The sequence below is a fragment of the Python bivittatus genome, unplaced genomic scaffold (genome assembly GCF_059951505.1).
Source record: "Python bivittatus isolate LINGU-HERP-01145 unplaced genomic scaffold, Pbiv_v1 ctg000020_np1212, whole genome shotgun sequence".
Taxonomy (NCBI): Eukaryota; Metazoa; Chordata; class Lepidosauria; order Squamata; family Pythonidae; genus Python; species Python bivittatus.
Window position 1 is genome coordinate 7,984,279 of NW_028277030.1, and position 19,989 is coordinate 8,004,267.

The window sequence follows — 19,989 nt, forward strand, 5'->3', positions numbered from 1 at the left end:
TAATGACCCCTTTTGCTTTGGAAGATATTGTACTGCAATGACAATATATTTCTTAACTGCTGCTCCTTTTTATGTCTCTATTAACAGTCAAGCAAGGCTGTTATCTAAATTAGGCAACAACCCATTCTGACAATAATTCATCATGTTAGCCCTTCAGAATGAGAAATATCACAATAGTTAATCATCAGGACATACCAATACGTCTTTAAAAAGTTGTACTATTTCAATAAAAAATAAAAATATGACAAGTCATAACCATGTCAATGAGACAAGCCTTCTCAAACTTTGCAGTGCAATGATCCCTAAAATTTCCAATTGATTAATTATGTGCCATCAAGTTGTTTTCAACCCTTAGCGACCACATAGGTAGATTTTCTCCACGATGATCTATCCCTAACCTATTCTTTCAAGTCTCCCAACAGTGCACTCATCGCCACTGTAACTGAGTCCATCCACCTTGCTGCTGGTCATCTTCTTCTTCTTTTTCTTTCCACCTTTCCCAGCATTAGAGCCTTTTCCAGAGAGCTGAGTCTTCGTATAATGTGTCCTATAAGTAGGATAATTTAAGCCTGGTCATTTGTGTCTTGAGTGAGAACTCTGGGTTAAAAATTTCCAAAAGCATTCATCTTTCTCATCACCTTAGTATCACAAATTGTAATTAATACAATTTAACTAAATTAAAATCAAATTGACTTCAATTAAATTAAAATGCTTGAAAAATGCAGAGGTTTGGGAATTTAAAACTAACATACAGAAACTTCCATATAAGGTTTCTGTTCCCCAGTGTTTAACTTTTCCTCTCTCTGTTTAATATTGCTGTTATGGCACATAGATATACCAAGAGGCGCTAACTGCAACCCTAAGATCACTGGCCACACTTCTGCTTAGGACTGAGTTGATGTAATCCAGTTTTGTGCCCAGAATCCTGATGAACTAAATAGGAATGTGTACATACAAAAATATACAAGCAAAACAAAATAAAAATAGCGACAAACAGATCATCATGGAGAAAATCTGTGTTGTCGCGATGAGTCAACACTGACTCAATGGCACATAATCAATATATTAAAATAAGGGAAAAAATTTCCTGTGTAAACCACACAAATTTAATAGAACACACTAAGTCCTGTTAAAAAGGAATCAATAGTAAAATTCTTCCTTAGGTACTTAAGTCCCAATATTTTCAAAATAATTAATGCTAAGCCAAAACCTCAGAACTTTTCCACGCTTCCAAGACAAACTGGCTACCTGGAAAATCTGGAACAACACTCAGTCTAGGCTCTTGGCTTGCCTATGCATGAACACCCAATCCTATCAAATGCATTCCAGGCCTGCTTTCCCTCTCTGCCCAGATATTCTGGATGGTCAGAGCAGGAAAAATGTAACATTGTCATTTAGCCCTAATATGTGTAAAAATTTAGCAACTGATTCCTAGGAAGTGGACCTAGCAACTGGCTAGGTAACACCCCTGAGCCCAGGTATTACAAAACCTAGCTCTGTAGGCCTACCTTTAGATGATCATATAGCTAGTATTATATATATATTTATTATATATATATAATAAATAATAATAATAATATATTATATATATTAGTAGTAGTAGTAGATATATATATATATATAGTTAGTAGAGAGAGAGATACTTGGTTAGAGAATACGGTGAAGTTCTGAGCATCATCAGAATATGCACGTTCTTCTTGGCAGCTGCTGTTTAGCAGTTCAGCAGTCCTCCAATAGGTCCTTTTTGCCTGTGGGCAAGATAAAAGATAAAACAAATGTTTGTTAATAGTCAAGGTTACCTGAGATTAGGTATAGATGTTTATGAGGATTGAATTTCCCTTTTTCACAATTTGGGATTATTCCTTGGGTTAGTTTTGCTCTTGGATTTTCATTGTAGCACACATGTGCATGTGTGGGGGGGAGAGGGGAGGGAAATCATCATAGACCCTAAACCAGCCACCCCCAGATTCCCATTCCATTGATTCACTATATACAAACTCATGGCTCATCCTGATGCAGGATCATGACTGTCTATAGAGAAAAATCTCATTGGTAGTAAAACCAGGCAGGAGACCAAAAGACAGCCTCCTGTGGATCTTGAAGGACCAGATGGGATGGAAGCTGGTAACCCATTTGGCCAAAGCTCAGCTTTCAGGAAAGAACATTCACAAGGGCAATTATGACTAAATAATGGGATCCAGAGGGATAGATATGATGCTATTTCTTAAAGCAAAGAAAACAGGGAATCTTTTAAAAATAAATAATTTATTGTCATATACTTTTTGATGAATCACACTCCACTTCATTAGATGCTCTTCTCAGCATTAATGGGAATAATTCTCAGAGGAGCATGTAAACCCTCATATGGGGGTGTCTCTATAGTGATACTAACAATAAATAATTACTGAGAACATATTAACCAAAATATGTTAGCTAAACTTTCTAAAGTTGTGTTGACAGGTGGGTACATTTTAAAATGCATAGCTAATATACCCATATAAAGTTAACTTGCACTATAAGGTTAACTAGATTTTCAAGAGACTCAAAATAAAATTGCAGTATTTACTACCGGTATAATATACTAGCAAGGAAAGTCTAAATTATGATCCAAGCTATTATTGATTCAAATCTCCAGCCATCGATGATCTTAGGAAAGGCGCTTTCTTTTTTCTCTCTTAATATATCTATGTGCATAATGATAGTAGTGTATTTTGTAAGTTGTATTGGAAGAATGCTAATTTCTATTACAATCTTCGTGCTACTTTTCAACTCAAAGACCTCCAAACAGTAACGAAGAACTAAGTTTTTGGGATACCCAGGTGGGGCCTTTTTTGTTGAGCCCTATAGACTAATGGTTTTCTGATAAATTAGTAGAGTGGTAGCATCTCAGATTTCAAAGGTCTCAGTAAGACACAGAAAAGGCCCTTTTGCACAAGCCACCCAATCCCTTTTCAGACATGGATCTGGGGAGGAATTAGCAACCTTTTGGGGCCAATGGCCACATCTGAAACATTGGGAACCAATCCTAGATGCTCTTCCCCAAAACTCTGTCACAATAGGCATGGCCAATTACCTGTTTTCTGAGAGGCAATCTTGTGAGGTTTTTAATATTTAAAACATTTCTATCCATCTATGTCTTGTTTTTCAACCTTGGCAACTTTCTGGGAGTTGAAGTCCACAGAGCTTAAAGTTGCCAAGGTTGAGAACCCTGCTATAGAGATTGCTCTATCATCCCTTCTAGCTTCCCAGAATGCTCTCTGCCTACCTCAACTTATGTGTCCTTCTGCTTGACAAATAAGCACACTTCCCAAGTGCTGGGCTGCAGCCCCTACCATCTTTAATGTTTAAGTTTGCCTATCTAGTCTGCATGGGCCCCAGTAAATAAGTTAATACCACAGCCTGGCATTTGCAGCATAGCAGTTTCTCATTTCATCTTTTAAAATATAAATTAAGATGGGGCAGGGAGATTGGCAGGTGCCTAAGGCCACTGAATTGCCTCCCCATAGGTAGTGAGGTAGTGAGACTGAAGGCCCTTTAAATATCCTGTTCCTTTAAATTGCACACCCTGTGGAGTCAAGACACACACTAATGCAAGAATAACATGCTTTGAGTAACAGGCCCTGGTTAGCACGGGGGGGGGGGGCATCATTATTTGTAGTTTCCAAATGTTTGCCAAAGGCGGGAGAAAGTTTCTTCCACTTTCTCTCCTTGAATGAAAGTTAACCAAAAGGAGTTGTAAAGGTTTTGAACATTTGAAGGAAAAAGGATGTGCTAAAATCACCTCCATGCAAAAATGAATTTCCCATAGGAAGCTACTGCGGTTGAGAGTTTGAAAAGGTGTGTGTGCGTTTGTTTCTTAATGAGTTGAAGTTATTAAATGGCTAATGACCACATTATCAACAAAGAAAAATAAACGCAAGTATTTATTAAGCACTGGTTCTAATTAGTATTCATTATACTGTATTTTGTTTATTACACACATATACTGGCTATCCGTTAAAAAAAAAAAAAAGCTTTAGTTCCAAAACACCTCAGCATTTGAATAGGATGGCAAATCAAAGGGAAACCTATGAGGGAAAAAAAAGGCAGATCCGATTACGCGTTTCGCAGCGCTCATCCCTGCGCGCCTTGCAGGCCCACCCGTTCTACCAGCGGCTGAGCCCAAACAGCGCCCCGCCCGCTGCGCCGCCCAGCCGAGCCGGCTTCCTTCCTTAACCGCGTCTATTTGCCGCCACCACCCGGGGCCGCGCGTGCTGCATTGTGTCCCTTTCCTCGCAGCGGCAGAGCCGCGGCTTTCCCCTCTCTTCCTGCTTTCCCGCATCAGAACAGCTCGGAGGCAAAGTACGAACGGAGCAAGCTGCAACAGCCTGGGCTGCTGCCGGCTCCGCCCGCCTCCTTCCAGCCTTATGCCCTGCGCTGGGCTTCCTGAAAGCCGGGACAGGGCTCTCTAGAGCGCCAGGGTGGCAGAGCAGCAAGCTTGCGCTGCGCCGCACCTTCTGCTGCTGCTGCTGCTTCTGCCAATTCCCCAACCCCGCGCGGCGCCGCCGGCTGGGGGATTTGCGGGGAATGCCTCCTGGATCCCGGGCTCGGGACAGGCGAGATTAGCTCCCGCCCCCGTCCCACCCCCTCTGGCTCCCTCCCTCCCTCCCTCCGATTCCCTGCCAGTTCGGCTCCGGATGCGACTTGGCCAGCGCTCGGCAGGCACGTCTAAGCCGGGTTCTGCCCTCCTGCAGCTCCCCCTCTTCCTCCTCCAGCCGATCGAGGCTTAGCTCGCTGAACCGTCTCAACAAGATGGCGGGGTCGGTGGCAGAGAGGGACGCGGTGGTAAGTGGCCCATTTCCTAAATACTTTGCGGGTGTCCCGGCCAGCAAGGTGAGCGGCGGTGAGAGTCGGGCGTTTCAGGTCGGTCGGCGGCGCCAGGTTCTGCGGGGCTCTCGCCTAGATCCCCCCTAGCGACGGCTTCGACCTGGAAGAGGGAAGCTGCGGATTGGGATCTGGAGAGAAGGAGGGGACCTGTTTGCAGCGGCGGGAGGATTCCCGTAAAGAAAACGCCTAGGGGGACTGAAAGGCGGTGGGGAGGGCTGGCGGTGTTGCTTGGTGGGAGGACTAACTCCGCGATTCCGTATTCCTTCTCCCGCCCAGGCTTTTTTTTGGGGGGGGGGGTAAGTGTATTTTGCGTTTTTGCACCTGGATGATCAGGTATGTGGGATACATAGATGGGGAGGGGGGAGGGGTGCTTGGTTCTGTTTCACCTTAGCAGACAGACATGAATTGTACCTGGAAGACTTTGCTGGGGAATTGGGAGGCAACACCCTTTGTTTTGCAAAAGGGCTGGAGGAAAAAGATGGATTCTCTCTTCAAGACTTGAAATGAAATTGGCGCTCTGTTGCTCAGCCGGCCCCCCCTCTTTCTTCCCCTTTCCGTCGGTCTCTGGGCTGAACACAAAGGGTGCCTTCTGTGTCTGAATGTGCTGTTTTGTTTTTGCTTTTAGAAAATAGAGGACAGACTTCTAAACAACTCTTTGGGGTCCCCAGTTCAAGCCGAAGTGTATTTTCCACGACTGGTAAAGGATTTTGGCTTTCTCTCTCTCCCTCTCTTATTATAATGGGGCCTGATCTGGCCCCCTTCTCATTCCACTCTGTAATCAGAGGCTGTTCATTTTGACTCCCTGCAATCCTTTTCCAGATTGTCCCTTTCTGCGGGCACATCAAAGGAGGAATGAGGCCAGGCAAGAAAGTCGTGGTAATGGGCATCGTGGATCTCAACCCAGAGAGGTAATAAGACACAGGCCAGGCCTGCTTTCTGCGGGCAGGGCCCTTCCATCCCTGTCCTTGCATCCCTTCTCTGTCCAAGAACCACGAGAAAAGCTGCGTTCCCACAAGAAGAATGTATCTGCCAAACATCCATCATTCCCGAGGACAGTTATTTTTATCTGCAGTTGCAAATATAGAACACTGGTTTCTCATTTGACCTATAGGGAGGAGGGATATATATATGTATGTAATATTTATTTATAAGGGAAGGTTTGTTATAAATAGGCACAAGGAGGGATGTTTGTTTTCTGAATGGAGAGTATCTCCCTGTTGGTGGGGGTGAAGGAACCAGGTATATTGAGAAATAGCAGTAAGGAAGACAAACTAGGGTGGTGAAGTTGAAACCTGGACTACACCAACTATAATTACTGTTGGCAATGCCAGTTAGAAAGGCATTTGTTTATACATAGGCTGCATCTTGGATTTCATTGCTTGTTTCATGAGGAGAGACTCTTGCCTTTACAGTTTTGACATCAGTCTTACATGTGGAGATTCAGAAGATCCTCCTGCGGATATAGCAATCGAACTGAAAGCCATATTTTCAGATAAACAGTTCCTCAGGAATTCCTGCATATCTGGAGAACGGGGAGAAGAACAGTCATCTCTTCCATATTTCCCATTTATCCCTGACCAACCCTTCAGGGTGAGTACTAAGAGCTTATTGACCAACCATATGTAATTATTGACACTGATGTAACGATGATTTTGTTCTGGGTGTGTTTCACGTGCAGGTTGGAAAAGATCACTGAACAGTGCTAATTTTGCCCTCTAAATAACACAACTGTGTGTAAACTTTATCTATAGAAATGTAATATTATGCAAACACTATGACATACATTCATTCTGATGGCAATTTATTCAATCCAGATATAGGAATGTGACAGCAAATGAAAGATGGTAATATTTAGTGGCACAGCAAACTTTCTTGGTATTCTTATTATAAACATAAATTAAAAGCACTTTAAAAATATGCCACTATTTGAAGTGGTTGCCATATAATTTCTGTACTCCTTGGTATTGTCTCCATGGATTTTTGTTTTATTGGGTATAATATGTCTCAGTATTCTCAGTTGGTTGAAGTGCTTTTCATATATTCCCATAGAGTTCTCCTGGAGTTAGTGCCTTATATCTATAACCGTCATAGGATTGTTGTTTTGTAAAAGCACGTTTGATGTATTTTGCTCTTATTTTATTCTTTTACACTATCTCATTATAATAAGAGAAAAGGGGTGTAACAGACAATAATGTAATCAAATGTACATCCAAATGCAAAGCATTCTTGGACTCTTGACTTAGACACAGATAATCAACAAACCAACTATGCTGTCATGGCATCAGAATCAAATGGAAAGCTAGATTCTAGAGCTGCCTGTACTTCAGAAACTATTTCCGCTATTCATTCAAGCCTGTATGTGTATTTCAGGCTTGCATGAGTCTTGGAAAAACGATGCTTTTGCTTTAAGAGCTGCATTAAAGGCATACTGTGTTAATAATTTGACTCATTAAAGCAGCTACATTTTTTTGCAGGCTCACACAGAAGCCTGAAAAAAGAAAAGTGTGATTTAATAAATAGCAAAAAAGGGCTATACTGTACTCATGCTTATGTGAGGTCCAATGCACTGCTGTCTGGGGTGTGCGTGGACCTACTAGATCCCTCTCCTCTTCTGCCTCCATACACATCCACTGAAGACACCTATGCAAGAGGAGGAAGAGGAGGAGGAGCATGGGGGCCTCAGGTGACACTTCAGAATGTTACATTCAGGTGGTCCAGGGGAATGTTGAGAAACAATCAAGACCATCTGCACTTGGCCCTGTATTTGGTTATTTTTTTTCCTGAAAATGTTTGCATTTGTGATTTTCATAAGATAAACTTCCCCCTTGTAGGCATCTTAAATTGAATCCCACATTTAATGTAACATGTAGTTTGATTATTTACTTACTTACTTTGGTTTAGATGCTACTCAATTTCTGAAGACCCTGAGTGGCTTACAGAATATTGTTGGGTAGGGTTCAATATTCATAATAAATTCAATCCATAACAATTTGCAAACAGTGATGCGCCATCATTTAGAGGTAGTATGGTCTTACTCATCCCCCAAAGCCCTCCTGAAGAGTCATGTTTTCATAGCTCTCCCAAAACGTAATAAGGACAGGGTGGCCTTTAAGGAAGCATAATAAGGACAGGAGGAAGGGCTTTCCAGAGGAGGGTATCACAGCGGGACTGGGTTCTTTTAAACTGAAGGTGTAGTTAGGTTTGCAAGGATGGCAGTTGACCCCCACAAGACAGTGAAGGATCTTACGCTTTTTTACTATATACAGTGAAACTATTTACAACCGACAAGTATTTATAACAGATACATACCACACAATCCCAGTTTTTACTGGGTGTCAGGTCCTAAGTCTCTCTCCCAGAGACTATTCCTTTTTAGCTCTCCTGTTAACTGCTTCACTTCCTCCCTCTTCACTCCGTCTACCTCTCCTGTTTCTGGGCTTATCAGAGAGAGTGAAAAGAAAGGAATGGGCTGGATTTACCCAGCGCAGCCTGACTCCTTCTCCTGGACCCACTTGGCCGATCACTTTCTCCCCCGTTGTGGGAAGAACCTGCTCAGGATCTTCTGCCCAGTCCTTCCCCAGAGTCCAGGGCTTTGCCAACAACAGCCAGTTCCCTCCTTCCCGTCTTGGGTGAAGATGATGTCTCTCTGGGACTTCACTTCCCTTCCTCCAGGGAAGCCACCTGTGGACTTTTCTTCTCCCTGTCTGACCAGGAACCGACAACTGCTCTGTACACTCGTGTATATTCACTCTTCACCTTTTCTCTCCAGCCACTCCATTTTGCACAGTCTTTTTCTCTCCTCTTTTCTCTCTCTCCAATTTTGGGTCAGATCAAAATTGCATATCCCCCAGCAACTGAGGACATGGGTGTCCCCCCAGGGCTCTAGTCCCCAAACACCTGTATACCAGGCTGGACCAATGGGACTGCTGTCTCTGCATCTCCCTTCATGTCAGCTCATCAGCCCTTGTGACAGCACAGCTGCCCTGCATCTCCCCACAGGCCAGAATTGAGCTTCTTCTCCGCTTTTCTGTCTTCATTTGCTGACTCTTGCCAGTATGACAGCAGCCATAACAGGCCACTAAAAACCATATGCCACCAGGGGCTATCACTGAGAAGGCCTGACTGTGGGCTCCCTCAGTGGTTGGACCATGAACAAGTCATTTCTTCTTGATCTTAGTAGGCAGACAGATTCAGCCTTGAGCTGGGTAGGGTTTTAAAGGTGACAACCAGCATCGTGAATTGAACCCAGAAGCTAAGTGGCATCCAGTGAAGTTCTTAAAGTAGTGTAGAGAGAAGAGGGAATGGCCTTGAGAGCTGCTGCCAAGGCAAAGGAATAAAAGATAAAAGAAACTCGACCCTGGGGCAGGAATGTAACATGTTTAAATGTCTCAGACAAGTCCCTCCCTAGTTCACACAAAATAAAGGGAGGGGGGAGGTGCATTCAGGCTTGTAAGATTTGGTTACTATAAGTTTAAAATAAAAGTAGTGTTGGCCTACATGCTTTGGTTTCCTGGCCTGATCTACATTGAAGGGCTGACAAGTTGTGATATAACATAGGCAGACCTTGGTGCACTCTAACTACTCAAGCTGCTGCAATTCTGAACCAGCTAAAGCTTCCAAATATTCTTCAAGGGTAGCTCCATTTAGAGCAAATTGCACTGGTCCAGCCACAAAGTGGCAAGGACATAACTAACCATGTGCAAAACCTCCTGTTCCAGAAATGGCTGCAACCGGCACCCAAAATGTAGTTGTTCAAAGACAACTTTGTCATGGTATCTACCTGCAGTTCAAACTACCTACTAGTGTAAAAGGATCCCCAGTTGTAAGCACAACCCCATCCAGAGTCAAAGATGGACTACTTCTCAGTCAGTTTTTTAATCCACATTTGCTCTATCTTACTGAGATTCAGCGTAAGCCTGATTTTCTCATCCAGAGGCTGACAGCCTCCAAGCACTGGGTTAGGGTGTTTCTTGCTGTGGTGGGAGATATTTAATTAGGTATCATCTGTGTATTGATGATGCCTCCCTCTGTGCTGTCAGATGACCTCTCCCAGAGGTTTCACATAGGCATTCAACAGCCTTGACATTGTATCTCAATTCTGGTGGACCCACATACTGATCTCTTGCCAGCTGACTGGAAGGACATTCATTCCCAGATGTCTGATTGGGCTAGAATGAAAAGAGGAAAAAAAATGGTATTTTAAAAAACTTTTAAGTTGTCTTATGTATCTCATATATCTTACATTACTCCCCTGGGGGCCTAACTTGTCCCATGCATAGATTATCTCTTAGGAGCAGTAGTCTGCTGCGTAGGATATTGATGAGAGATAGTGCCATATAAGGAACAACAATGAAAAACATAGAACCCCATCCTGTTATGAGTGTATACTTTACCAACTAAGCTTTAATTCCTTTGTGAATGGTGCAGTTTGGGATCATGTGATTCCTTGTCTGCTGGTGGAGGTCAGTTAGATCTATTTATATGTCAAATACATTGCTTTGTTCTTAGTAATGGATAAGTACTCAGTGAAAATTTGTTTTCAATATCATTTATTGTTATTTTTATGCTTTTTAAAAGATGTGTGGAAGAAAGGCTAGTTTAAAATACAAGGTAAGTGGCATACTCAGATTTGAAGTTAGCTCAGAATAGCTGTTTAGACCAAACGTGTCCTGCCTTTATTTCCAGTGATTGTATGGACTTCTCTAGTAATGTTGTTGTTATCTTAAGTGCCATGTTGTATTTGCTTTGCAACACTGATTTTAGGACATGAACGCAAGATATTGTTTAAGGAGTTAAGGGCAAAGCAGGGCATCATTTAGCATTGGTCAATCTTTAACATGCTCTCAGAGGAGCTGGAATGACAAGGAAGACAGACAAATAGAGTCAAGAAATATAACCACAGTCAGCAAGAGTAAATCTAAAACGCTGCAAATAAGCAACTCCAACATTAAAAAGGCAAAGAATTAACTAAATGGACAAAAGTAAATCTAAAACACTGCAAATAAACAACTCCAACATTAAAAAGGCAAAGAATTAGCTGAACTGGGCAAACAAGACTGTCAGGAAAAGAATCCTAAAGTGGAGTAAGTGGGTTGTGATTGAAAAAAATGCCTCCAGTCATCTGTGGCTTTTTCAGTTGGCAGAAGAACCTGGCACAGAGCCTTTGATGCTGTTCCCAGTGGCCAGCCAGGGTCATCATGGAAGAAAGCAGTTCCTTGGATACCCTAATCTTAGAGATTTGTAGGTTAAAACTTGCACATTCAATTTGATTTGAAAGTTTATCAGTAGACAATATAGCTGCTTGAAAAGTGCACCCTATTACATGGTCCATTGAACAATCTTGTTACAATAAGCTGTTAAACAACCTTCAAGGGTAGCCTCATAGAGAGCATGTTTTTGTAATCTAAGCCAGTGGTTCTCAAACTTTTTAGTCTCAGGACCCCTTTACATTCTTAAAAATGATTGAGAATCCCAAAGAGCTTTGGTTTATGTGGGTTATATCTTTCAATATTTGCTGTATTAGAAAACTGAAATTTTTAAAAATATTTATTTGACTTTGCGACCCCCCAGAAGGGGTCTCGGGGACCCCCAGAGATCCCCATGCCACATTTTGAGAACCACTGATCTAAGCAAAATGTCATTTGGGTTTGAGAACTGTTGGTTGCAGAAATGAAGAGAATTCCTTGTATGTGTTTGGAATAGGATTCATGAATCATGAAGCTTCCAGTAATTATCAGTGATGCAGTTTCCAGCAAGTGATTATACCCTCCAATGGGCTTCCCCAATTATAGGGTTTAATATAGGGCATCTTCCAGATCTATTGGAGGATGGTTGCTGTAATCCCCAGCAGTATGATCATTGGTAGCTTACTCCAACATATTAGCTCATTGGTAGCCTGCCCAATTGTACTTCACTGGAGTTCAGTGGACTACCAGAGATACTCATCAGACAAGGAAAACCTCATTTGACAGCAAGAAAATCATGGTAATCATCTTGAACAATGTTCCAGCTTCTAAATTTTGTGGGCATCAAGGGGGGAAATTTAAGAGCTAGATGCAATTGAGGATTTTTTTTTTTCTCTTTTGTATGGCAAATGTTTGCTTTGAACTAGTCTTATGTGAACAATTAAGATGAGTCAGGAACATCACTTATGGGTATTTGGAGACTTTTTTAAAAAGTTTGAGAGCATTCTAAGTGGAATTTGACTGTTGCCTTTCCTTCAAAATGATCAGGGTTTAAAATTGCTTGGCTTTGATTGATTATGCCCATAATAATTGAATGCTCTCTTTCGTTTTACTCATCTATATCAGAATCCTGAAGCTTCAGAGTTGTACATAGTCCCAAGAAAGGGATGATGAAAAATTATTACAAATTGTAATTGTTAATGCAACAATAGAGGGAGATTATTAAATACATAATTATAGTGTAATCATATCAACTATGCTTAATTTTTATTAAATGGAGAAGAAATAAAATAATGTTTTGTTTTTGTCCTTTCAACAGTCACTACTTTTGTGGGGAATGAAATCTCTACCTTGTCATTCAAGATTTGGGCCATTATTTTCTTATTTTTTAATTTCCATACTTACATCAGCATAAGATCTCACAATGGAAATTGTTACTTGCTTCTGTAGTTACTAAGTACCCACATACATGTGTGTGAATGTGAGGTAGCTGGCATGGAACTGTTTAGAACTGTACTTAACTGTTTCATTGGATTGTACAAATAAGAGCCTTTGTGGATCAGTGTGTTAAAGGATAAAGAAAGTTAGGGCAATATAGTGGCTAAGGTGTTAAACTAGAGTTGGGGAAACCAAATCTACCTTTAACTGTAGAAGCTTGTTGGGTAATCAGGTGCTAGATATTCTCTCTCAGTGCAGCGGGGGTGATATTGTGGGGTGAAATTGGTGAAAATCTATGTTACATATACTGCTTTGGGTCCCTGGAAGAAAGCAGAATATAAATTTAACAGATCTCCAACTGTGTTCATCCAGTGGCAGAATGGAATGACTGGCAAATAAGACTCTTCTTTTCCCCCCTGCACCTTTCAGCACAGGCTCCAAGGTCTACACAAATTAACTCTCTGGGAGGAGACCATGGGAAACTCCTACCATACCCATAGAAGTTTACTTGCATGAGGTTGGATGCAGCCCTTCATTCGCATCAACAAGTGATTGGATCCTGTCTTTTAAGTACTGAATCAGGGGAAGATTTATATTCACATCAGAGATTTCCTTTAAGTGTTCTTAAAATATGTATAGAATGGTTGATGGAAGAATTTTGCGAAGCTTAGGCATGAATATGATTTCCCACCTGTGTGCAGGAGCCTTTAAGGATGAGACTTCTGTGCACTTATACTTGCATTAGGAAAAAAAGAGAGAATATTATCTATGAGCTTCCCACTTAACATACTCATAAAGTTATCCCAGCTATTTAATTGTATTTATTTATTTGTATCCCATTATCTGCATTGTTGTTGTACCATACTACCTTTTCATCCTCATCTATACCATGCACCCAGAGATGCTTCTAGGAATTGCAGTTTTTAACCCATCAGTGCTTTATGTTGTCTCATTTTACTGTACCATTTGCTTTAATCAATTAGTACATTTTGTTAATACTTTGGGAAGCTATACTTGTAACCTGGCTATAGATATGAAACTGAATTTGACCCAGGGGCTTCAGTGATGTCAACCAGATTCTGTGAGCAGGTTTTGTTTTCTCAGATGCAAATAGCCTTCCAGTTCTTTATGGATTACTGTGTCTGCATAGTTGGATTACAAAAGATTACATCTGTGAGTGATCTAGCCCAAACCACATAGATGGTCAAAGCAATGTAAGATAGATACTGCAGCACTTCTCATATCAGTGCTACTTTTGAGTTCTTAAAATGTTCCTTCCAATTAAAATTCATACTTTATTTCTTACAGGTTGAAATATTGTGTGAGCACCCTCGTTTTAGAATATTTGTGGATGGACACCAGCTTTTTGATTTTTACCATCGCATTGAGAAGTTATCAGCTATTGATACAATAAAGATAAATGGAGACCTCCAGCTTACTAAACTTGGTTGACCTAGGTTTTTCAAATTATTATTAAAAAGAAAAAAAAAACAAAGATAACCAAAATTGTAGATTCCAAATTGGCTTGGGTGCTGTTAGCCTCTGTCTGAAGAAGCAATGAGAATTTCGTTTGGGACACCTACCTACCAGACAGGGATCATCATTTTCTTCTTCTCAGCAGCAGAGGACATGTTGATGAATTGAACTATTGTTTATTTGAATGAAGAAAGCACTTAATGATAAATAGATACTGAGCCGTCCTTCTTTTTTGGAACTAAAAAGCCTACCCCTGCTGGATAATGACATTATAATGGATCTTGAAAGAGTTACTTCATTGTCTAAACTGCATAAGCTATTCATCTTCCCAATAAGAGGGCAGGTTTTGGAACCAACTTCTAAATCTATTACAGCAAGGACTTTTTATTTTTTTTGCAGATCATCATCATCATCATCATCATCATAAAAAAATTCTCCTGCACTTAAGTGGATTAATATAAGTGTAACACCAATCACAAAAGCAGGCCAGATATGGAAGCCATTATTCAATGTCTACAGTTGGTTTTATTCAGACCAATAGCAAAGGTCCCATAGATGTTAATGGTGCAGGGTTAGTTGGACTCTGTGGCAGTGGTCTAGCACATGCTCAGCCCCTTCACCCCACAAAATCAAGGGAATGCAAGTATCCAAAATAACACAGGACTGTGGCCAGTTGAATTGCCAAGGAAAAGGTAGAAACTGAGCAATGGCTTCTAGATTTAGCCTGCATATTTTAGTCAGGGTATGTGTATAGAAGGTAGGTCATTACATGTTTTGCACAATGTACTATTAATACAATCTTTAAGAGCTTTCCTCTAGTTTATTTATTGCTACTCATTGTGTTAATGTATTAACAGAAAAAGTGAACAATATTATTGAAGCTGAAGAGCAGCAAAGTATAAGCATTCTGCATATACAATGTTACGGTAACATATCATTTTGGAAATACCTGCTGTTTTATCTTAAGATGGTTGGGGATATTTTTGCAGTGCTCTCACAATGTCACAAAAGCTTATCGGTCATGTTTTCACCAGAACTTGCTTTCAGTATGTTGTAATTTTGCTGTAAATGGTAGCTCAGAATTCACTGTTGTTTAGGAGCTCCCCTTCCCTCAGTTAATAAGGCTTACTCAGTTAATAAGGATTGGGATATGCATAGACTGCAGTTCCATTAAACTCATTACCCAGGAGTAAGCCCCCTTCTGGGCAATGAAATTGATTTCTGAGTAAACACTGTAAGATAGCACTGTTTGAGCTTGAGAATACCTTGCATTTTTGCAAACCAGTGCCCTTGATGGCTGGTGTCCTCGTTGGGGAAGGGGATGAAATTCTCAGCTCATCTAAGGACAAAAATTTAGCCCTTATAAATGGCCTAATTTATAATTTAATCTAATTTTCCTAATGTAGGAATGTTGGATATTTACAATAGTACTTTTTAGTGATGGGCATAACTGCGTTATCACTGTAATTATATTGCAGAATGAATGAGTGAATGCAGTGATTTTTTTCCCTTGGTTCTTTAGGAATCAGTGCAATTTATACACCTTGGACCATATTCACAGTGAACAGCAAAGGATTTATTTGAGTGTTATAGTGTGAAGAAAAATGTGTATTTGCATTATTTTTAGAACTTGTATTATAGGTACTTTTAAAGACATTTATTATGGAGACTTTTGTAGTATAACTTTTTTTAAAGGCAAAAAAGGAACAAAATAATTTATGCTTCAATCATAAAGGAGGTCTGTTTCAATCAATCAGAACAGGAACCTTCTTATTTAAGATTAGATACAGTAGTTTTATTATGCACTCCCCAAGCGTCAGCTCATCTTATCTGATCTTTGAGTTTACATCTAACACATTTAATGAAGTGGAGGCATGAATTTGTCTCAGACAGGAAATCTGTAAAATAGACATGGCTGCCGTTATGTGGCCCCAGAAAGTCATTGGTTACATGCAAACCCTCTGTGTTGGCTTACAGTGATGTACTGTGTTGCAGAAGTGATCAACCTAGATAGTTTGAAGTTTAAAAAATAATGGAACCACATCATCCCCAGTCTGTTTGTGTGGTCTTCTAAGTGCAGTAGCATCACCCGGTGGCATTCTGCAGCACAAAATAGCTGTAGCTGGTGAAAAATTGCTTGAGAAAGTGAGGAATAGTTGCTTCCTTGTCTTTAAGAGGTACAAAAGGGATCCAAAAGATTTCTTCAGGGTTCACTACAGCCAAAAGGAGCACCACAAAGTAACTAAAACCACAGTTCTTCACCCATTTACTAGGGAGTTAATTTCCCTTAATATCAGTGAAACCTTTTTGTTAAAATGTGTTATGAGACTGTAGCCCTAATTCACTGAAGGCTGTAGGACTTATTTCTGCACAAACATCTTATGCACATTTAAGACAGCTCCATTATACTTGATGATACTAATTTTCAAATAATCTTGAATAGAAACAGAATATGACATGTTTCAATCTTAAGTATGCCTGAGAGTAGATCTGATTGTTTTTTAAAAAGGTGGGGAAGAGGAGCTACTCTAGGATTGGGAAGCATGTTAAAGTCACAATATAGTTAAATATTAAACCTATTTCTTTAGTCAAAGAATATATAATATTGTTAAAATAGCATATTACTTCTGAATTAATATAATAATTTGCAGACATCTGCACATTCTTTGAGTAATTCACCCATAGCATGCTTCTTTAACTGAATACTGCACATCAGGGTGAAAACCTATAACTTTCTGGTTTTAAGCATGCGAATTTTCACTTTGAAATAAATAGTCAGATCATATAACAGAATCCCACTTGCTCTATGTGTAGATCCTCCAGACCTTTTCACATTCTACCTTCTTATGGTAGGCATGCTTTTATTTCTGTCGCTGCTGGATAGTCTTGGTTATTTGTCCCTCAGAAGTCCACCTGTGAAGATAATTGACATCCCCCAAGATTTTGCAGGATTGTTTTGCCATTATAGTTAAGCCTATGAAGATTCATTGCATTTAGGTACACTGAAATGTGCAACAAATGGAAGAAACTTATCTGTGAATGTCCTGATTTACCCTTGTTCCAAATTAATAGCACTCCCCAACCTTCCTCGATGAGCATTATGGGAGCTATAGTCTGGCACATTGGGGCACTAGGTTGGGGAAGTCTGATCCAAATGGTTACTTTTCAGGTGACAATTTCCCACTACTACTACTTCTGAGTCAATTTATATGTCACGTTCTCTTCGTATTGCTATTAGATTCTGTGTAGGATTTTTACCAGGATGTATTCACATGGTGTATATATATTGTTAAACTGTGCCATTTTTTAATGTCTTAAGAAATCCAACAATATTTCTATATAATACAAAAGAGAGAGCGAGAAAGAAAGATATTCTTGAAAATAAAAGTCCACAGAGAGGAAAAGATTTTATTTAGGATGTTTGGATTATTTTTCTCTAACATATATCTGTATGCAAGCAGTCTAATGAACTTTTGACTGACCTCCAAGTTTTTGAGGCTGAATTTAATTTTTCTGATTGCAACCCATCCACAGATTATGAGAAATGCCATGATAATTTCTTCCACATGGGAATATCTGATAACTTTTAAATACTGTAGTTTTAACACTGCACAGCAAAGAATTGGGAATCTCTAGCCTTCCAGATGTTGCTGAACTAATTTTCAGCATCTCTCACTATTAGCCATGCTATCTGTAACTATTATATTTTAGCAGTTTCCCTACTGCTGCATAATTTCTATCTACAATTAGAGGTTAAAAACAAAGAATATATACTGTAAATGTAATTCTCTGCTTTAAGTTTCAGTTTGAACATATTTTCTAGAGATTAAGCTCTGACATCATGGAGTTTAATACTGAACTAAGATGCGTACAACTGTACTCCATAAGTAGAGCTGCAATTCTGTACATACCTGGAACAAGTCCTGTAGGATCCACTGCGAGCATTGTTTGATTGGATATGTATATGATTGCACAGCTAAGTTTCATGATAGGATACATTTCTTAATTCATTGGTGGTAAATCCTCCTGAAGAGAGGATTTTACTTATTATCTAAGTCTGATAATACCCATTAATTAATAATTACCAAGTATCAAGTTGGCTTAAAACACTTGAACTTTGAATCTGGGTGATACAGAAAGCTCTGTGTATCTTACAACCAGAGGAGATGATTGCTGTATACAGATTTTCATTACGGTAGCTCTTGGCTGCTCCTGAAGTTGACCTTGTTAACTAATCAATTTAAATCCTTAAGTATCTTTTCAGATGTGCATGAGATTCTTCTATATTTGGCCATGCTGTGTGGTAAATGGCATGATGTTCATGACTGAGCCCAAGGGGGCAGGGAGAGAATACCCCAGAGACTTCTTTCGGTAGCATGCCCTTTTTGTTTTAGAAGGCATGCTGATCCTCTGAAAGAGGACTGCAGTTTTAAGTTCCTTCATCATTCCTGGTGAAGTTTTTTGAGGCAGTGAGATGATAATATCACTTGAAGGACCTATTAGCCTCTGACTAGCTTGCCTAGAGAATATTTGCTCTTCAGCTTGATTAAGGTAAAACTGTGTTTATACTTACCTAGTACTTATTGAACCTATTTTTTTTACTTGCGCTTCAGATGGAAAGAGTCTTAGAGCTGTTTACATAAAGTCAATAACCTTACTCATCTATCCTCTCCAGCTTAGAATCTAAAAGCCAGGCATAAGGAAAAAAGGACAAGGAGGAATGAGGAAAACAAGCTAATTCAGCCATTTTTTCCCTCAAATCACAAGATACTATTTACATTTAACAACATTTTAAAAAGTAAAATGTAAAGGCAAGGTAGTCTTAAAACAGCTGTCATCATGACAATTCCTACTCTGTAATGCTACAAACCCACTCAGCCTAGCATTACAAGTGAGTAAGAACTGAGAAGGCTTCACAGAGCAATTTTCCACGCAGCACAGGAAACAGAGAATAAGGCACAACTTATGCTTCTTAACACTTCTACCAGCATATGGATATTGAAGTACCTGCAGTATTGCTCAGATAAGATTGACTATTTCCTTTCAACACAGATGCAGTTGACAGAGTTTGGGGCTAAACACTTCATACCATGTTGGTTGTGCTCCCCACAACACACTTCACCGGGTACTACATTAACCTATTTTCTGAGTTTGCCCCATATATTGAACCATAAACTAGCCAAATGGGTCGGATTCACATAACAAGCATAGATTGAAAAAGAAAACTTCACATGTTACGCAGCTGCAGCTGCTGTGGCTGTAACTGATCTGCCTAAGTGCAGGACTACCATACTGGGGCTGTGTAAATCAGCCCCAACCTGATGGCAGCAGAGGCTGGGATTTTCTAATCTCTTTGCTGACCTCTAGTGGTTCTCCAAAGTATTGCAGCCCATATACGATAGCCCTGGATTGCGGAGTGAGAACAGGCACTGTGTATGTAGAAGCTCCAATCCAAATCTACTGTGCACCAGGGTAAATGTTAGGAAGTTTCTCTGATTTTTTTTTCTGAAGCTGAGCTCACTTTAGGATGTATTGAGGTACAATGATTCCATTCCCACTGGCAGGGTATGCCAAAGTATTCTTGACTTTTTCTGTCTGTCTGTCTGTCTGTCTGTCTGTCTATCTATCTATCTATCTATCTATCTATCTATCTATCTATCTATCTATCTATCTATCTATCTATCTATCTATCTAATCTTCTCCTTGTCTATATATATTTTTATTCTTTAAATATATATGTATGTATGTATGTATGTATTTTTTTTTAAAGAAAACAATACAAATTTTGAAAGAAAAAGGTAGGGAAAGTAAAGAAAAGTAATGGGGGGGGGGAAGTGCAAAGAAAGAAACAGAGAAGAGAAGAAGAGAAAATAAAAGTTATAAAGAAGGGGCTTCCAGTCTTTTTAACAGCAGTTACAAGTAGATTTATATTTTACCCTCTCTCTCTAAGGTTACAACATAATTTCCTTCTTTCCATAGTCTATCCTTTCTAATCATCAAAACCTTAAATCACAAGTTCATTTTT

The 19,989-nt window shown here is 39.9% G+C and overlaps 1 protein-coding gene and 1 long non-coding RNA gene across 2 annotated transcripts; one reads left to right on the forward strand and one right to left on the reverse strand.

The window, feature by feature from the left end:
- Positions 1-279: 279 nt before the first annotated feature.
- Positions 280-4,591, reverse strand: LOC148216978 (uncharacterized). The gene is made up of 3 exons (XR_015794858.1): positions 4,494-4,591; positions 1,644-1,748; positions 280-547 (listed from the first exon to the last, which is right to left on the reverse strand). It is a non-coding gene; the product is annotated as an uncharacterized LOC148216978 (long non-coding RNA).
- Positions 4,211-16,791, forward strand: LGALSL (galectin like). Its single transcript, XM_088134093.1, has 5 exons — positions 4,211-4,824; positions 5,492-5,563; positions 5,686-5,774; positions 6,279-6,456; positions 13,797-16,791. Exons 1-5 carry the CDS (start codon positions 4,792-4,794, stop codon positions 13,938-13,940), a joined length of 516 nt encoding a protein of 171 aa, XP_087990219.1. The 5' UTR covers positions 4,211-4,791; the 3' UTR covers positions 13,941-16,791.
- Positions 16,792-19,989: the final 3,198 nt, after the last annotated feature.

Coding starts and splice junctions, on each gene's coding strand:
- LGALSL (XM_088134093.1), top strand. CDS start 4,792: ATGGCGGGGTCGGTGGCAGAGAGGGACGCGGTG. Junction 5,564..5,685: donor AAGTGTATTTTCCACGACTG/GTAAAGGATTTT, acceptor ATCCTTTTCCAG/ATTGTCCCTTTCTGCGGGCA. Junction 6,457..13,796: donor TCCCTGACCAACCCTTCAGG/GTGAGTACTAAG, acceptor TATTTCTTACAG/GTTGAAATATTGTGTGAGCA.